The sequence below is a fragment of the Dipteris shenzhenensis genome, chromosome 20 (assembly GCF_047967505.1).
Source record: "Dipteris shenzhenensis isolate YYH24624 ecotype China chromosome 20, Dip_SZ_1.0, whole genome shotgun sequence".
Lineage (NCBI taxonomy): Eukaryota > Viridiplantae > Streptophyta > Polypodiopsida > Gleicheniales > Dipteridaceae > Dipteris > Dipteris shenzhenensis.
In genome coordinates, this window is record NC_141615.1 from 36,245,648 (window position 1) to 36,264,618 (window position 18,971).

Consider the following 18,971-nt stretch of genomic DNA (forward strand, 5'->3'; position numbering starts at 1 on the left):
GTTCTTTGTAGCATATGTTGTCTTGGAGATTTTTTGTTTTTGTTGAGCTCAAGATGCTTCTAAGAAAGTTATCAACAATGAAGACAATTTTTCATTCTCATTGGAAGGTTCTTGTGGTTTCCACTGTGTTTAACATGGTTGTTGTGATAGGTTCTTCCAAAATGCCCTAAACTTCGATGCCAAATTTTGCTCTAAGAAGGTTATTGTGTAGATCCCAATGTAGATTGCATTTTTGCCTTGGCAGGTTCTTGTGTTATCGCCCCTTTTTTTGAGGTAGGTTCTTGTGTAACTACCTTTCACCTTGAAGATAATGCAATGAATTCAATGGTGTTTTGATAGACTGGTGGTTGAGTAGGCTCTTTTGTTACTCTCTCTTTTTTGGAGATAAGTTGTTGTGTAACTACTTGATAAGGGGTAGATGATGTTCTTTGTGTGTGATCCTCTTGTGTGGGTTCTTTTCCCTTGTCCTTGTGAGGAAGTCCTTGTGGATTTACCTTTTTTAAGCTAGGTTCTTGTGGTTTTTCTTTCTAAAATTTGCCTTGATCTTTCAAATATTAAATGCACGTTCAAATTCATTAGGTAGTACTGCTCTTATGGTGTAAAAAGGTGTAATGGCAGTAGGTTGATCACTATCAAGGAGCATAATTTGAGTTCCTTTAGAAGTTATATGATCTATTATGGCTAGTGTATGCATCCAATTTAGTGAGTCTTCTTACTCGAGTAAAGAAGCACACCAAGAGTCTTTAGGACTCTTCCCATTGTCATCATCCTTATAAGCTTTAAACACATCTACTAATGACCTATTGTTGGTATGAGATTTAGGTGCAAATAGATTCCTAGACATAGGGTGAGCCTTCCAAGTTTGGAGAAGACTCACTCGTCTTTTCATAGATAAACAATATTAGAGCACCGATCATGGAACAATCCAAGAAAGGTTTACCCCATATGATATTAGATGAATCGGACTGGTTGTGAAAGTCCATAACAACAAAGCACACCCGATATGTGAGGCCAAAAGTTATGATTTTAGTGTCCTTTAGTACCCCTACTAGTTGAGCCATCGCTCCATCAGCCAATTTCACTATCAAGGAAGTATTGTCCATGTGAGGTTTTTCCCACTTTGCCCATCATTTTTTGGTGATGATGCTAACACCAGCTCCTCCATCCAAATTATTGTTATCTGTTTATCATGGTAGGATATGGGTAGCACTGCATTTGTATCCATCACTCTCGAAGTACTAGCCCAATTTGTTGACGGGTGCCTGGGGAAAGTGTTCGGGGTCGATTGGGGGTTCTACCATCTCAAGATTAGTGGGCTCATGAGTTACTATTTTCCCATCCATCCAATCTAAGAGGTCTCTCCATAGAGTAGGACTACCCGATAATAGTGCCATGATGGGCATCTTTATCTCTGTGGATGGAAACAAGGCCAATCCAGCAATGTCTCGGGGCCTAGTGACTGGTTCTAAGCCAATTGATTCTGGCTCTTCAAATCCATAGTTGAATATCTACAATACAAAAAGAAGCATTAGATTTTAACAAAAGTACTCATCCATTTACAAGACCCACATTTGACCACAACATGATAGACTGTAGTGAGGATCATAGAGATTTTGGAGAAAAACTAATAGCTTTAGTAAGACAAACTTCCAACAATAGTGATAAATATAATATGTGACTTTGTAGAACAATAGTAACTTTATACAACAAAGGTTATCTAATAAGTCTACCATCAGCCGCAATGATGGGAGTATTCAAGAATTTATATAGCAAGAATTGAGAAGAGCTCAAGGTGTGTGCCTAGTGCATGACTACCATTGTTCAGTGCTCTGATAGTTCCTCTCTCACTTCAACTCATGGAGTGCCAAGTGTCGCCGAAGGGATGGCTTTGGAGGTGCTTGAGATTAGGTAGGGGAGTTATACACTCCAATGAGGGAGGGAAATGTATGTAACACGTAAGCTATACAAGGGTCAAGCCAAGTGAAGGTGAATTGTTTGACAAAGCTTAGTAGTGATGAAGGGGATCTCCCCAGCCAGCAATCGACTTTAGCATCCTTTCTTACCTTCTTCATTTGGGGAAGTTGCAATCGACCCTAAATTTTTTATAGGGAAGGATTAGTTGGTGGTGGGAAAGAAAGGTAAAGCAAAGTGAGTGGAGGATGATGGGGGGAAGCCTCAAGTGGGAGCAAACGGTTTTAGGTTGATGAAGGGGGGGGGGGCCCAGTCCCTGTGGATGAGTGTGTTCTCTTACAAGTTGCTAGGAATTCCTACAGAGGGATGGGGTTTTTTTGACTCTTCACATGATGGAACCAGCGGACAAAGTCTTGCTAGATCTAAAGTTCCAAACCATCATAAATGTGTTTTGGAGGAGAAATATTCAAAGAGATCCTTGCAAGAAGCTGATTCTCGTAATGATGCTCGTCAGTGAAGAACTATTTCAAAAACTGGGAAGAAAGAATGCTGAACTTTTGGAGATGGTACCATATTGGCAAGGCTAAGTTTATGCTTTGGAAGATCTTTCATAATGGGCTTCTAATCGATGGGCTTTTGGCCAAATGGTTTGAGAGGAATCCTCTTTGTTGTGTGAGAGATTAGGTTAATCCCAATATGATTGCTCTCAATGTACAATTATCAAACATAGAACCAATCCTACTAGCAACATTACACAATGTACAATAATCAAACATACACCAATAATATGAGAAACTTTAGTATTAAAAGAGAAACACCCAAAATACAGACTATCTAGCATGGAAAAACATAGGGTCAATTACGTCTGCCCAACTAAACCACACAAAGTATCCATTAGAACCCTTGCCATGTCCAATGCAATTCTATGAATACTATGCCATAGTCCACAAAACTATAATATCCTAAGCAAGTGATGTAAGAAATATAATTTCAATAAATTTGTGTGTGTGTGTGTGTGAAGAGAGAGAGAGAGAGAGAGAGAGAGAGAGAGAGAGAGAGAGAGAGAGAGAGAGAGAGAGAGAGGGAGGGAGGGAGGGAGGGAGGGAGGGAGAGAGAGAGAGAGAGAGAGAGAGAGAGAGAGAGAGAGAGGATGCATGACCTTGCAAAATCATTGAACATGCAAAGGAGAAAGAAAGTGACCAAGAATATTAAAACATAGATCTCCTTTACCGAATCATACCCAAGGCTCCTTTCCATCAAATTACGTGCAAAAAAATATAAGGAATCTTGGGTATTCTTGTTCTCATTGAATATATTAAAAGTCTATGTCACTACAAACTTCACATGATTGAAAGGTTAGATTGCGTAAAACATTGTAAGAAGGTATTGGTTGAGAACTATAAGGTACCTAGATGGATTTACCCACTTAAGGTTGAAGAATTCATACATAAAAACCTTCTATAGAATGGTGATAGCAAATGAATAAATTGAATTGAGCCCCTATACTTTTAACATGCCCATTTCTATCTCATTTAAATCTTCGTAGCTTGTGGATTTATTCACTTAAAGTTGAAGCATTCACCACCACAAAAGAATTAATGGGGATGGTGATAGTCAACAAATGAATACCTTGAATTGAGGATTACTTTTTTGCGCATGCCCTTTTTATTTCCTCCAAAAGTTTGGATTTTATGGATGGTCCATATCCTAGAAAGAACCTTATTCTTCAATTGGTGTTGCCATTTGGAGCAGTGTTATTGTGATCCCCTAGGTCTGCTTACACTTTAAATATAGGTAGTTAAGATATGTGTTAAGTGATTACCCATATGCAACCCACTTTTCTTCATAAAATACTGGCTTAAGTATCAAGAACCCCCAAAGCATCTCCTACTAATGTTTGTGATACATTTTATAAGGCATTTGAACTTTCACAATATTCCTTGTCTACAATTAACACTCCAAAAATACACTCTCAAAGTCAACAAAATCATGCCTTAGTTGAAGTTTACATGAAGTTTACATATTAATCAAACTAGAAGGTAAGAGGGAATATTTTTAAAAAGAGGAAATTATGGGATGGATCGATTCAAAAAAGCATTTTTACTTTGGCTATATATATTCCTTAACGAGTAGGGGTGGGCAATCTAACCCATAAACTACAGTTTTGAGAGCTTGTGTTTTATTGTGCTGGGAAAGCACAAAGTGCAATTTTGTGCTAGCAAAATTTAGAATTCTATGAAAGATTCAATCATGAATGTCACATGATCTCTTACAAAAGATTTCAAAAGAACATATTTTATCATGCTTGTCTTTTGTGTACATCAACTTTATAATCATTGAGGCAAGAGAGCATATAAGGGTGGTGATAGAATTCATATTCAAAAACACTACGATCTATGGAAACATGGCAAAAAAGGCGTTATAAAACATCTCCCAAGCCAAAATGAAGTCACTTTTCCTTAACACTTCAGACCTTTATGTAAACATTGAGGGAAAGCTTTGGTGGATAAGCATGATGACGGAGGGACATCCTTCTAGTAAATAGAGTATGGATGGTAGTTTAGACCATTTGACCTATTATACAACATGGATGATAATTTAGTCCAATAATCGTAGCACCTTTTGCAATGCTCAATTCATGTTGTGGGACATGCAACCTGTTTGGTAGGATATGCCAACTCAGTAGATTCAATTCTTTGTAAATTTGCACAACAGAAGGGGAAAATGTGCTTTTGCTATCGGATTGATAGTTTTCAACTTTAAAAAAAATAAATTTAAAATTTGTTTTTTTAAATAAAAGTTTTCAACTTCTTAGAAGGCAAGGATATTTTCTAGAGGAAAATGTGTGTTTTCTAAAATAGATTACCAAATTGATAATTTTCAACTTTTTAGAAAGAAAGATTATTGTTGTTTTAGGATTCTAATTGGGACTAAAGAGTAAGGGACATGGTGACCAACCAAAAGGATATAACTCCCAAAAAAGGACTTATTAATGTCCCTAGTAAAAATTGTGAGGTTACATGAGCTAAAGGGCTAGTCTTCTTAATCTTTGCATGTTAAGAGCACATTCCCATGTACCTCAACTCGCAAACGTGGAGGTCGAACTTTTGTTTGTTCCCATGCCTATGTCCACCTTCTTACCATGGTTTTCATAGGCCAAACAACCTCCACTCAAATCACAAACTCCTTCAAACTTAAGCACAATTATTATAGGCAAACTCTTGATCCTCGGGCATCTGGAGCCCGTTTTGCAACCCACTCCAAAACAAACTAGAAGAAAGGGTTGTAAAAGGTGCAACGAGGTTCAAAGCTTTGCATTGTGACGAAGAAGCTTGGCTTGTCATTAGAACAAAAATTGCAACTTAGACTTAGGTAGGGTTCAGACGGAGGCAACAGCAGCCAAACCCCCTCTTTTGGGAGGAGAGATGCTCTTCTCACTCATGGTGGCACGAAAATATGGGGGAGGAGGTTATTGAACGTTGTGTGGGCATGTGGGCTCAAATCTTGATAGGTGTCGGATAGATTTCCCTTTTATTGGCCATGTCCGTAATCAAATCGTCTTCTGCAAAATCAATCCACTCCCCTTTTTAATGGATGGCTACCACCCCAAGCGGCAGCAATGGAGCTTGGATAGAGAATGACCGCCGTCGTGCAGTGTTTAGATGAGGCAGACATAGCAGTAGAATGACAACTTCTCCTCTTGATTCGGGCTTCGATAAACTTGCCTTCTACTAGCCATGTCCGTAGTCAAGTCGTCTTCTGCCAATTCAATCCTGATTGGATGGAGAACGACCGCCGTGATGCGGTGTTCAGACCAGGCAAGCGAGGCAGTAGAACGACATCCTTTTGCTCTTGATCGAGGCGTGGGCAGAGGGAGGGGGTGTGTGGGACAACTTTTTCCTTCCTTCCTTCCACCGCTGCCGCCGCCACCGCCGCCGCCACGAGCGGACAAGTGAGGAGACCGATGATTTTGTGCCAGGTAGGCGGAGTGTTGCCAGTGGGAGGCGTGTGCGTGTCTCGACGGAGGGGAGGGCCAAACTAGGGTTGGAGGGAGGTAACCTGGGCGTAGGTGGTGGTCTTCTTCATTTCCATATTTGAAAAAGATCTTATTTCTGAGCTCCAGTTTCATCACAGAAGCTCCATAGCTCTCTCTGCTCCATAGCTCTTTTGCAAGCATGGGGCTCACCTTCACCAAGCTCTTCCAGCGCTTGTTCGCCAAGAAGGAGATGCGTATCCTCATGGTTGGCCTCGATGCTGCCGGCAAAACCACTATACTCTACAAACTCAAGCTCGGCGAGATCGTCACCACCATCCCCACCATCGGTATCGCCTTCTCCTTCCACCGGTGTTCTTTTCTTTTTTCTTCGGCTGCTTCCCTCACGCCAAGGTTCTCGCAACAAATCTGCCTCCTTCATCGTTCTGTTTGCATCGGCTCATGCCCTTACCATTTTAATGATCTTACCGTGTAGGGTTGTATTCGACGTTAGGTGTCATTTGAGTTGCAGATTAGGCGATATCACAAATTTCCTCTGACATATGTCGTCGTAAGGCCAGATATTTTCAGTACCTGTTTTGAGAGTGCAAAGAAGTCGAAAACTTCGCTTCTCCTTGCCTCGTTTTTTCAGATCCAGAAGCTCATCCTCGCCAGTCTGCGCAAACTAGGAGATTTATTGTTCAAGTTTGAAGTTGGGTATATCGATATGTTGTTGAACTTGCGACAGGCCATGTAGCAATGATAAGATTCGCTGTGCTAGTTTTGAGTTATTTTCTCCTTCCCTATATTTAGCTTTGACGATTTCGGCCTGAGTGCTCTTACGCAACTTTAATCAACATCGTCGTTCGGTTGCTCGTTTTCAGCTGGGAGTTTCGATATGGTGTTGTTCTCTCTTTTCTCATCAAGTAGTCCTTTTTGCAGCCATCAGAGTAGGATGGCTGCTGGTATGCTCTGCTCGAAGCTTCTGTACTAGTTTATAGCAGGGAAAATCAAATAATAGGTACTATAGATGGGGACACGGAAAGCTGGAAACATCTGGTTTTTAAAAGAGCCATATAGCAAATTCAAAGGGAAAAACAGCCATAGTTTTGTGCAAAACACTAAGTTAGAAAGAAAGTACGTGCTTTTAAAGGGGCAAGGAAGTATGTTTATCTAATAGGAGTGCATGAATGATAGGCCTATACGGTATGCTCTGCTCGAAGCTTCTGTACTAGTTTATAGCAGGGAAAATGAAATAATAGGTACTATAGATGGGACATGGAAAGCTGGAAACATCTGGTTTTTAAAAGAGCCATATAGCAAATTCAAAGGGAAAAACAGCCATAGTTTTGTGCAAAACACTAAGTTAGAAAGAAAGTACGTGCTTTCAAAGGGGCAAGGAAGTATGTTTATCAAATAGGAGCGCATGAATTATAGGCCTATACGGTATGCTCTGCTCGAAGCGTCTGTACTAGTTTGTAGCAGGGAAAAGCAAATAATAGGTACTATAGATGGGACATGGAAAGCTGGAAACATCTGGTTTTTAAAAGAGTCATATAGTTTTGTGCAAAACACTAAGTTAGAAAGAAAGTACGTGCTTTTAAAGGGGCAAGGAAGTATGTTTATCAAATAGGAGTGCATGAATGATGGGCCTATACTTTTGATGGAGACACCTTAAAAAAAAAGAACTCTATCACGAAACAAAAGTAGTGATTTTGTGACGAGGGTGCAGATTGACAAGCCAAGATACATGCTCTTTCAAGGGCGAGAAATTGTCTTTGATAGAGTGCATGTACTGCATGAATTTTTCGTAAGAGTGCGAGTAGTGTTTTTTTCCTCTTGCTCCAAATGTGATGCATATGACATATTTTGTTCATGTTTTCCCAGGCTTTAACGTGGAGACTGTTGAATACAAAAACATAAGTTTCACTGTTTGGGATGTGGGTGGCCAGGACAAGGTAACTGTTGCTATGATGAATAAGAAAAACAGATTTAGATCTGCTTTACTCAGCATACTTAGCTCATGTGGTGCATGCTTTAGGTTGTGGGACTTCGTTTTTGTCCCAATTATACTTTACTGACTTTGCATATTGAAGATGTCTCATAATGGCATTGCCAACTTGTCCTTTTTTTTTGGTGAATTAATAATATCTCACATGTCCTTGTCTTTGTGCAGATTCGACCCTTATGGAGGCATTATTTTCAGAACACTCAGGGCCTGATTTTTGTTGTGGACAGTAATGACAGAGATCGAGTGTTGGAAGCACGAGATGAGCTACATAGAATGCTAAATGAGGTAAGATACTCTTCTTTCAGATCCTCTCCTCCATATGATAAGCACTTTGAATCAAATCTGTAGTGAGCCTCGAGACATGCCCAACAACAAGAAATGGCTCAGGGTACTGCAATCCGCACATCCAGATTCGTTGGTCAAAGAAAGTCCCTTTGCCTGGATTGAGGAAGCTGAAGAAGTTTTCAGCTTATTAAACAGTTGATGGTAATTGCCTTGATATTAAAAGTGGTTGATCTTAATGAACCTAAATTGATGCAAGTAATAGAGGTTGGATCTGTATTGATTCAAGGTGGACGACTGGTTATTTTTAGCCTGGTTCAGAAAATTATTCAGCATATGAGAAAGAACTCTATGCTATTGTCCATGCTTTGAAAAAAGGGAGGCATTACTTGTGAGGTTCTAAGTTCTGATATTCTCTTTGTCCAAGAGTGTATCAAGCAGTTGTGCAATCAGCCTGATTTGAAAGGTTGAGAGGCCAGGTGGGCTGAATTGATCCAAGCGTTTGATATGAATTGAGATTTCATAAAGAAAGTAGAAAATGGCATGAGTCAGATGCCTATGTTGAATGAGCTGAGTTTGATTTGGTTTTTGAGTCCTTGAAAGTTAAATGTGAACATGATCAGCTTTACTAAAAATTTTGGAAATTTGTTAATGAAAGGGAGGCTACATCTGTTGATGATAATCATGCTATAGTTGCAACACCGATGGTTGGTGTTCAAGAACAGTTGGTGAAAGTAGTACACTTTCCAAGATGGTGTAATTGTGCCTTTGGTTGGTGAAGTACCTACAGTTACAGAATACGGATAGAACAGGTGAAAGGATGTCATAGTACATGGTTATCTACGCTATGAGGCTAGGCACCAACTTTTATAGAAGTGTTGGGATTGATAGAATATTAGGGTTAGCTCCCCACTTGCCATAGGGATGTCATAGTAGCTAGTCCCTGCTATGCATGATGGAGTTTATGGTTTTCAACCTTGTGAGTGACTATCATGAGATTGAAACTGCACTATGTTGTGTTTTTAAAGGATGAGTTTGGGAATGTTCCTGGATTCATCTAGGTATATGCTTCTGTCGTATTAGCGGACATGCAAATTTCACCTTGTGAAGTTTTCGTCCAAGTTGCGGCCTGCTGGTATTGTGATAATTCTTTCTATCTTAAATGGTGCGTTGCCCTATTAGCTAGATTTAGATTTAGATGCTCGTTGGGGAGAGACTAAAATGAAAACGTTTAGACTTCACAAGCAGTTGTAGCTTGATTGAAGAAATTTTGAACTACCTTTTGATTAGCCTTCTCCTTTAGTGCTGGCCTTTGTCATGGCTGAGTTTGCCCTTCACCTCCGGAGTGCCGACAGAAACTCAGTACGAAGACTTTGTATAAATGGATGCTCAAGTATGTGTGGGTGTTTGGATTTGTATGTGTGAGAGCATATTTTTATACTATGGTCTACACCCACTGTTGGGCGCTGATGACGTCAGTGGGGATGTCATAGTAGCTAGTCCCTGCTATGCATGATGGAGTTTATGGTTTTCAACCTTGTTAGTGACTATCATAAGATTGAAACTGCACTATGTTGTGTTTTTAAAGGATGAGTTTGGGAATGTTCTTGGATTCATCTAGGTATATTAGCTCCCCACTTGCCAGCCTCCATAATGAGGAGGACATGGGGATGGACATAGGGCATAGCATGGGAGGAAGAGGGTTGGATTGGAGTGTCCATGTGGGCAGCACACAGATCGATCTGATTGTTAGATTAGACATAGGGAAAGCCCATGGGGCCAGCCTTGTTAGCAACCGTGAGTGCATGCTCACGCAAGCAGCAGTGGTGGTAAAGGCCTGGAGAAGCGCATGTATATTGGCTGGCCCTGGTACGGGCAGGAATAGCTCCAGAAAGAGGCCAATTCCTAGGCCTCAAGGCAGCCTGGTTTGCAGGCCTGTACATCGGGCAAGCAGCAGTGGTTGGCAAAGGCCTGGAGAAGGTGTGCAGGAATAGCTCCAGAAAGAGGCCAATTCCTAGGCCTCAGGCAGCCTGGTTTGCAGGCCTGTACATCAGGTACTAGTCGGGAGGTACAGCAGGACTGGTCAGCAGGTACATTAGGCCCTTGTGCCAGGTACAAGGGCCTGGAAAGGGAAGATTGGCTGGGTAAACAGCCAGCCATAGGCCTGGAAGGAAGGCCTTAATATAGGCCAAGGAGCTGGAGCAGCAGGTCAGCTGTGACCTGGTTGCTGGTTGGGCTACCTACAGACCATTTCGACTGACCCTGGTCTGTGAGGTCTACAGACTGGTCGGTCAGCCAGGTTTTGGGGGACATACAGCCCTATAAATAGCTCCCTTTGTGGGGAAGTTGTAGAGGTGAAGAAGGTTCAAGAGCAGAAGTCCTGTCATTCCAGTGCATTCTTGGGTGCATTACCTACAGCCTATAGTAGAGTGTAAAGGGGTGCATAGGAGGTAGAGCTGTCAGCAGTGAACTCAGAGTAGAATTTTTCAGGAGCACTCAGAGGCATGCGGCATAAGAGGAGTCGTCCACTTCAGAGGGTACAGCAATTTGTGGCAGATTTGGTATCCTATCTCAGTGGTTGTTTATTGAAGGTGTTGGTACAATTGTTGGCAGTTTTGTATTGATTTCTACCAACAGATATATGCCCTTTTGGTTGCAGATGTCTGTTCTCTTTCAGGTCTGCGTTATTCTCTTTATTGTTAAGCACACGTATGTCTTCATTAAGTGTCTTGTGATCTTGACCTATAGGAAGAAACTACCCTATGTTTTTAAACAAGGATAGTTCGAGTGAGGGCATGGTACACAAGAAATAGGTTCCTATCTTGGGAAATTACCTTTATTTTCTTTCTTTAGGAGGGACAAATGGTAGAGGAGGCCGCGACCTCAAGCCTTGCCCCTGCCCCTGTCCTTTCCGATCCTCTTATTTTTGTAGATGAGCCCAACATCTACAATGAAGAGCCCATAGATGAAGAAGCTAAGGAGCGGGGGAAGCTGCATTGGCCTCGGAAGTGCTCCAACGACCTCCTGAACCCCATTCTACTTCTCAAATTCCATCCACCTCGGGCACCACCTCTGTTGACCGCGCAACAATGATATGGTTTCTTGCTCCCCTTCTTGTCGATGGAGAACAATACCTCTTTTTCCATGACATAGAGGTTATGTTGGGTCTCCGAGAGGATGAAGCTCTTGGTATCCTGTGTGGATACGAGGTGGACATGACTATGCAAGAACCTGGGTTTTGGGAGCAGATGATTCAATAGAAGAGGTTCTTGCTTTAACTCTGGCCCAAATCAAAGATGCAGAGACATCAATCTACTCCAACCTACCTGATGTTCCAGAAGAAGCCTCCACATCTCACTCCAGAGAGCAGGAGGCCTCTAGATCCATCCTCATTGACAAAGAGGAAGGGATTGAGCATGATGACTCCATAGTGGTAAGAAACTATGAGCTTTGAATTTCTTCTCTCTTGGTATACTTTTGCTTTAATGGAATTCTAATGTAACGTTGGACTGTTGCAGGAGGCATTTGAGGTCGACTTATTCTCATCTCGGCAACGCCTTGTTCGCAGTAGCTTTATCACCATTTTGTTAGTGATCGGAATTGTAAGTGATAGCCGCTTCTGGAGGGCTATCCACATAAGTTGGAAACTAAGTTTGAGTAGGAGCACCTAGGATTATTTGTAGTCGGACGGTCAAACAAAATGAGCGTGCCTGTTAATAAAAGGCAAGCGTGGCTTGAAAGCACCTGCCCAAGCAAACATAGCCCTGAAGTAGGGGTGAAAAGGGATGTACAAGGAGTGAGCAAAGCAGGTGGTTGCAAGCTTGGGTGAAAAATGTGAGTGTTTGAGAGAGAGAGAGAGCAAGAGAGAGTAAGCTTGAGAGCTGAAAGCTTGATAGCTTGGTTGCAATAGAAGAGTGAAAGAGTACAACTGAAAGAGTTAGAGATAAGGTTTTGTCCTGGTGACAAAACCTTAGTAGTCACTTATCATAGTTAGTGAACTAACTGCGGTTAGGGGAAGAAACCTCTTAAAGAGGGAAAAGTGCCCCTAACTAGCATATTAAATTACATTGGTCACTGTTGAATTATATCTATAATTCTAACACCCCTGTGCAATGCCAATGTCATGTACAAGGTTGATCAATCACCAAACGGATAGAAGTTCAGGGCACTGCGAAATGCCTCAAACTTTTCACGTGGTAGTGCTTTGGTGAAAATATCTGCAACGTTGTCATGTGTGGACACAAAGATCATACTGATCTCTTCTGCATGCAACTTCTCTCTGACGTAGTGATAGTGAATCTCAATGTGCTTCGTGCGAGCATGAAACACTGGATTCTTTGCCACTGCAATGGCACTCTGACTATCAGTGAGAATTGGAGAAGGACCCTTCAAAGACAGATGAAGATCAGCAAATAGACGTCACAGCCAGACACATTCAACTGTTGCTGTGAAAGCTGCCTTGTACTCAGCTTCACATGATGAGGTAGCCACTGTAGATTGTTTCTTGCTCAGCCAGGAAATGCAAGATTTACCCAAAAAGAAACAATTGCCACTAGTGGACTGCCTAGTGTCATAATCACTAGCCCAATCTGAATCACTGTAGGCATGCATCTGCAAGTCACCCCCCTGGGAAATAACAAGCCAAAAGACTTCGTGCTCTACAAATAACGGAAGATGCGCTTAACTGCCTGCCAATGCATAGTTTTTGGGCTGTGCATATACCTGCTCACCTGAGATACTGCAAACTGAATATCAGGTCTAGTGTTGCAGAGATATATGAGGCATCCAACAGCTTGACTGTAAGATGTGGCATCAATTGATTCTCCTGCATCATGCATTGTGAGTTTCAGCCCCGGTTCCATGGGAGTGGCTATGGGCTTACAATCATGCATGTTAAATCTGTCCAAGAGTTTCTGCACATACTTGGACTGAGACATAACAGTGCCACGTCTCTCTTGAGAAAACTGGATCCCCAAATAAAAGTGAAGCAGCCCCAAATCTGACATGTCAAAGGTGGTCTGCAAATCAGCTTTGAAATCTGCAATTTTATCTTCATTGGACCCTGTGAGCAGTAAGTCATCGACATAAAGAAGGATGACTAAAATTTCTCCCCCATCCATCTTGATGTAGAGGGTGCTCTTAGTATGACTATTGTGCAGTCCCTTGCTGGTAAAAAAGGCATGAATCTTGGCATACCATGCACGAGGGGCCTGTTTCAGCCCATACAAAGCTTTGTTTAGCTTGCATACCTATAGTGCATTTGCTGTAATTTCAAAGCCTGGAGGTTGTTTGACATACACCTCTTCCAACAAGTCTCCATTTAAGAAGGCTGTTTTTATGTCCAACTGATGAACATTCCACTCAAAATGTGCAGCCATTGCAATAACAGATCGGATGGTGGTCATCCGGGATGTAGGAGCAAAAGTCTCCTCATAATCTATGCCCTTTTTTCGAGCATAGCCTTTAGCAACCAGCCTTGTCTTGTATCTGTCAATGGAGCCATCTAGCTTTTGTTTCACCTTGAAAACCCATTGTGTGCCAATGGCATGTTTACCTGGTGGCAAGTCTACAACATCGCAAGTCTGATTTTTTTTAATGGACTGCAACTCATCGTGCATGGCATTCATCCAATGCACATTGTCCTTTGCTTCTTCGAATGATGCAGGCTCCTCCTCATCAAGAAGAGTACCTGCATATGTTGATTCCACTGAATTAGCACCTTCCATGTGCCTTGTTGCACTGCGAGTCCTGCCAGGTAATGGAGCATCAATCTTATTCTCCCTGAGAGTCTGTAACAGCCAGTTTGGGACTGTTTTTGCTGCATGTATGTCTGCAATTTCTTGCTGCACCACCTGTTCCACTGCCTGTGGAGGTGGCAAGACATCGTGTGGCTGAACTAAAGCATCGGGAGGTGGCTGTAAATTCTGATTTGCATCAGAAATATCAGCAGGGGAACCCAAGGCAATGGGTAGCAACCCCTCAAAAACATTCTCTGAAGAAGAAGGCATATGAAATTCAGCCTGAGTGTGAGCTGAATTTTTTGCAAATATCACATCTCTACTGACAATGATCTTGCGTGTAGCAGGATTGTAGAGACGGTACCCCTTGCTTTCTGCACTGTACCCAACAAATATGCACTTGCCTTATCTGACAACTTGTGCCTAAATTCAACTGGCACATGAGCATATGCAAGGCATCCAAAGACTCGGAAATGATCCACTAAAGGCTTTCTCCCATTCTAGACCTCATAGGGAGTTTTTGTTTTCAAAGCCTTAGTGGGAGCCCGATTTAAAATGTAGTTGGCACACATCAGACCTTCAAGCCAGAATTTGTTAGGCATGTGTTTGCTTTTCAGCATACATCTGTCCATCTCCATAAGAGTTCTATTTTTCCTCTCAGCTTTGCCATTTTGCTGAGGGGTCAGTCTCATTGTGAGCTGATGCACAATACCCTTGCCTTTCAGAAAAGCATCAAAATCTGCAGACAAGTATTCCCCACCTCTATCTGTGCGCATACCCTCTTAACTCTCTTTTCAAGAAAGATACCCTTGCATCATTTTGGGCTGCATACATGCTTTCTAAGATATCCCACGTTGCCTTCGAGGTCTTACATGACCGGATATGGGGAATACCCACTTAACTCTCTTTTCAAGAAAGATACCCTTGCATCATTCCGGGCTGCATACATGCTTTCTAAGATATCCCACGTTGCCTTTGAGGTCTTACATGACCGGATATGCGGAATAATAAATCTTTTCACTGAAAGAGAGATGCATGACAAAGCTAAGGCATCCCGTGAATCCAGTGGCTATAGCTGCACCAACAACTTGTTCTGTAGCTGCACCCTGTGCTCGACCTCTTCCACCTCCTTGCTGAGGAGGGGTATTAGGTGCCATACCTGCTGGTCGGTTCTCACCCCCATTCACATAATCCCATAAATTGCGAGAAATCAGAATATTGCGTACCATAAAATGCCAGAGGGAGTAGTTGGTACCATCCAACTTGTCTTCCTGTGAAAGACCACTGAACTGGAAGTCATTCTGATTTTGCTGGGCCATATCTGAGAAAGAGATTTAAGCAGATACAAAACTGAATTCCCTTACTGGGAATGAAATGCACAACTCCCAAAAAAGCACAGCCAAGCACTGGCTCTAAATGCAACTCAGATTTTTGCACTTGCACACACTGAAATCTGTCCAAGCATCAAAAACTCTCGAGAATCTACCAAAAGCGCTGCAAAACACTTCAAGAAAGGCAGTATGAACTGAAATCTCCAAAATTGCTCTCCCAACACAAAAGCCCCAAAATAGGCCTGAAATTGCAACCAGAAAGGGGGCAAATGGTCTGAAAGCCCCAAATGTTGCACAAATTGCTCTCTATCTGCAAAAGCCCCAAATTTCACTGCGAAATTGCAGTGTAATTGCAAAAGCCCCAGATGTTAAGGTGAAATTGAGTTGAAATTGGGGCAAATCCAAGAAAAGCCCCAAATTTTGCAAAATGCCCAATTCACATAATATGCTCAAATTTGCCCAAAAAAAAAACTGCTCTGCCAAACAATGGTTTCCTGCAAAGAAATGTCTGCCAGACGACCAACTGCAAGAATGCTTGCAGGAATGAAACCTGCTCAGAAGGCCAAATGCAACTGTACGGCCTGTACGGTGATTGTACGATAGAGGTACGGATGGCCGTATTGTACGGATGAGCTGTCTGCTGCAGGTTGTACGAAATGTACGGACATGTAGGGTGGGTACAACACCTGTACAGATGGGCTGCACGTAGAAAGTACGGAAGGTACTAAGGTTGTATGGAACAGTACGGACGCTTGATGAACTGACGACGAAAATGACGCAGGAGCAGTACGGTCGACATAGGTGTACGGTTGGAGACAACGAACCGTACGGAACTGTACGGCGAACCGTACAGTTTGGCGACGGGCTGTACGGCTGAAGATCTGCTGTACGGAATGGAGCTGCAGACTGTACGATGCTTCACTTGTACGGGTGATGAGATTGTACGACGGCCACGCAGGTATTGTACGGGACTGTACAGAATCAGTCCGTACGGATTGTACGGACGATCTGTACGGACGGTGAACTGATGGAGCAGGGAGCTTGCGGGCTGGAGCTGGAGGCGAATGTGCAGCAGGAGCAAACGCAGGAAGAATCTGCTTTGATACCAAATGTGAGTGTTTGGTGAGAGAGAGAGAGAGCAAGAGAGAGTGAGCTTGAGAGCTGAAAGCTTGATAGCTTGGTTGCAATAGAGGAGTGTAAGAGTACAACTGAAAGAGAGATAAGGTTTTGTCCTAGTGACAAAACCTTAGTAGTCACTAACCATAGTTAGTGAACTAACTGCAGTTAAGGGGAAAAACCGCTTAAAGAGGGAAAAGTGCCCCTAACTAGCTTATTAAATTACATTGGTCACTGCTCAATTATATCTATAATTCTAACAAAACCCAAGCTTGAGGCTACGAAGGGAATAGGAAGAGAATACGAATAAGGGAGAGAAACGATGGCAGTCTAGGGAAGGGCTGAGAAAAGGCCTGATGAAACAGCAGAGAGGGGCAATGTTCTACTTCCACATGCTATTCTTCTCTAGTTCATAGATTTGACTCTGTCCAATACTACCATGGTACGGCCATAAGATGGCTAAAAATGAAATTTCAGGGTCCTTTCTGTCCATCATTATGTTTTTGCTAAGCACACCCAAATATCATCATTGCCTGGCTGAACATATTTGCGACGATTTTAGTCAGAAGTCTTAGCTCTCCCTCTACTGCCACCAAACCCTCTTGTGCATGAAGTGCCTTGTATATCTTTTTGCTTGGAATGTGGTCGTCACATCTCATTTTTGTGTCTTTCCTTTAAAAGTAGAGGTGAAGGAGAGTGGGAGGAACGATTAATTGCTGACAAATTTCATGTTGGATTTGATTTTCTCCAGGATGAGCTTCGAGATGCAGTTCTTCTTGTTTTTGCAAACAAGCAGGATCTTCCAAATGCTATGAATGCTGCAGAGATAACTGATAAGCTGGGCTTGCATTCTTTACGACAGCGCCATTGGTGAGATTATGTCCTTTGTTGATGTTTCTTTACCCAGAGACTAGGTTACCTACAGTACAGATATCTGGTGCTAGATCATGCAAGTGAGGCATGTGTTGTGTGACTCTAGCATCTTTGGTCTTCAGGTATATTCAGAGTACATGTGCTACATCTGGAGAAGGTCTATATGAGGGCTTAGACTGGCTGTCGAACAACATTGCAAGCAAGGTTTGCTGTACAGATGTTGATTTGTTCTTCCAGGGAAATGCTATTTTACTGCTGTCATTTTAAAGTACGTTCACATTTCTCTCTCTCATGAATAGTAGTAATTTGTGTGCTCTTGTTGCAGGCTTGAAAATGAACTTCTGGTCTGTCTGTAGAGCTCGTGGCTTAATGACGTTGTGTAGTAGTCCTGCACTCTCCTGGTTGGAGAGGAGGGTGGGGGACCGAGGACAAGGTGGGCACAGTTTCATATAATCTGTAATGTAACAATGACCTCGAATGATACCATTAAATATTGACCTTTAGCTAAGAATTAGTTGATGTACTTTTTTAAGTTGAGCTTGTTCAGTGCATCTTATTTTCTATTGAATGACTTTTTCATGTATGGTGGTTGCTTCAAGTACAACAAAAACACTATACTTGATGTGTTGATGTAATGTGTCTCTGGAATTGTGTTAAAAACACAATTCTTTGAGTGGGGAGATTGCAAACTGATATCATTGTGGTAAACCGAAAAGTAAGCCTGCAGGCAAATACAGGATCAAGGCTTGACAGAACCACAACAGAAGTCTTCTTTGTGACCAAGTTGGACCCACCCTTTCATCTGAAAGTTTTCTTACTCACTTTTTTGTACTGCTAGCAATGCCCAGAAATCAACAGAAATCATGAGGAGATAATCCTCTACTGCCTGAGCATCAAATTGTGCCTTTTCCTAGCCATTAGGTCTAGATGAGATTTAAAGGTTTGGGATGTAGTTTGTGAAGGTGGTTGCAAGTCGCCACCTTCATCGCTCTCTCATTACATGATTTGAACGCATTCTTCAGTGCCACGTTTTTGTAGGCCTATGGACCCATAGCTCACAATGGCCATTGAATCATGTATGAATCCAATAGATCATATATGATCCAATGTGTATTTGTATGTGAGCATATGTTTACACTATGGTCTACACCCATTGTTTACGGAAGGGGGGATGTCATAGTAGCTAGTCCTTGCTATGTGTGACGGAGTTTTTGGTTTTCAACCTTATGAGTGACTATCATGACCTTATGAGTGACTATCATGAGATTGAAACTGCACTATGTTGTTTTAAGAGGATGAGTTTGGGCATGTTCTTGGATTCATCTAGGTATATGATCCAGTGTGTTAAAACACCCCTTCTACTTGGCACAAGACCACTTATTTCTACCAATGATGAGGAAGATTTCCTTCGTGTTTTAAATGCTTGAGCTTAACTCATTGCGATTAAGCCCATGTTTAAGTCCCTAATTCAAGAGGCCCTTTTTTAGTTGAAACTCTCGGGAATGGTTGATTTCAACATTTTTGATCTCCTCTTTGAGATTTAATCTTTTCTTTTAGCTCTAGTAGATGCAACTTTTTTCCTCACTTCCATTAGGAAGGTTTGTGTGGAGCCTATTGCTTCAACCCATTAATCAGCCTTAGAGCTATTAGATAGAATGGCCTTGTTCTAGATGTTCTTAATTGGATCCTCAACATCCTTATCTTGAAAGTAGCAGGATAAGCTTTGAACCAAGATT

At 42.0% G+C, this 18,971-nt stretch overlaps 1 protein-coding gene across 2 annotated transcripts; it reads left to right on the top strand.

Annotated features, from left to right (window-relative positions):
- The first annotated feature begins 5,999 nt into the window (after positions 1 to 5,999).
- LOC147889593 (ADP-ribosylation factor 1) lies at positions 6,000 to 17,799 on the top strand. Of its 2 annotated transcripts, XM_087391985.1 has the most exons (6): positions 6,000 to 6,234; positions 7,772 to 7,842; positions 8,061 to 8,180; positions 17,114 to 17,232; positions 17,358 to 17,439; positions 17,561 to 17,799. In XM_087391985.1, exons 1-6 carry the CDS (start codon positions 6,087 to 6,089, stop codon positions 17,564 to 17,566), a joined length of 546 nt encoding a protein of 181 aa, XP_087248111.1. In that variant the 5' UTR covers positions 6,000 to 6,086; the 3' UTR covers positions 17,567 to 17,799. The 2 variants fall into 2 exon arrangements, with proteins under 2 accessions (XP_087248111.1, XP_087248112.1); XM_087391986.1 differs by lacking the exons at positions 17,358 to 17,439; positions 17,561 to 17,799 and having other exon boundaries at positions 17,114 to 17,236.
- Positions 17,800 to 18,971: the final 1,172 nt, after the last annotated feature.

What these genes read in the sequence shown, in the direction of transcription:
- LOC147889593 (XM_087391985.1), top strand. Translation starts at nt 6,087, where the DNA reads ATGGGGCTCACCTTCACCAAGCTCTTCCAGCGCTTGTTCGCCAAGAAG. An exon ending in ATGTGGGTGGCCAGGACAAG is followed by an intron (nt 7,843 to 8,060) that starts GTAACTGTTGCT and finishes GTCTTTGTGCAG; the next exon opens with ATTCGACCCTTATGGAGGCA. An exon ending in TCTTTACGACAGCGCCATTG is followed by an intron (nt 17,233 to 17,357) that starts GTGAGATTATGT and finishes TTTGGTCTTCAG; the next exon opens with GTATATTCAGAGTACATGTG.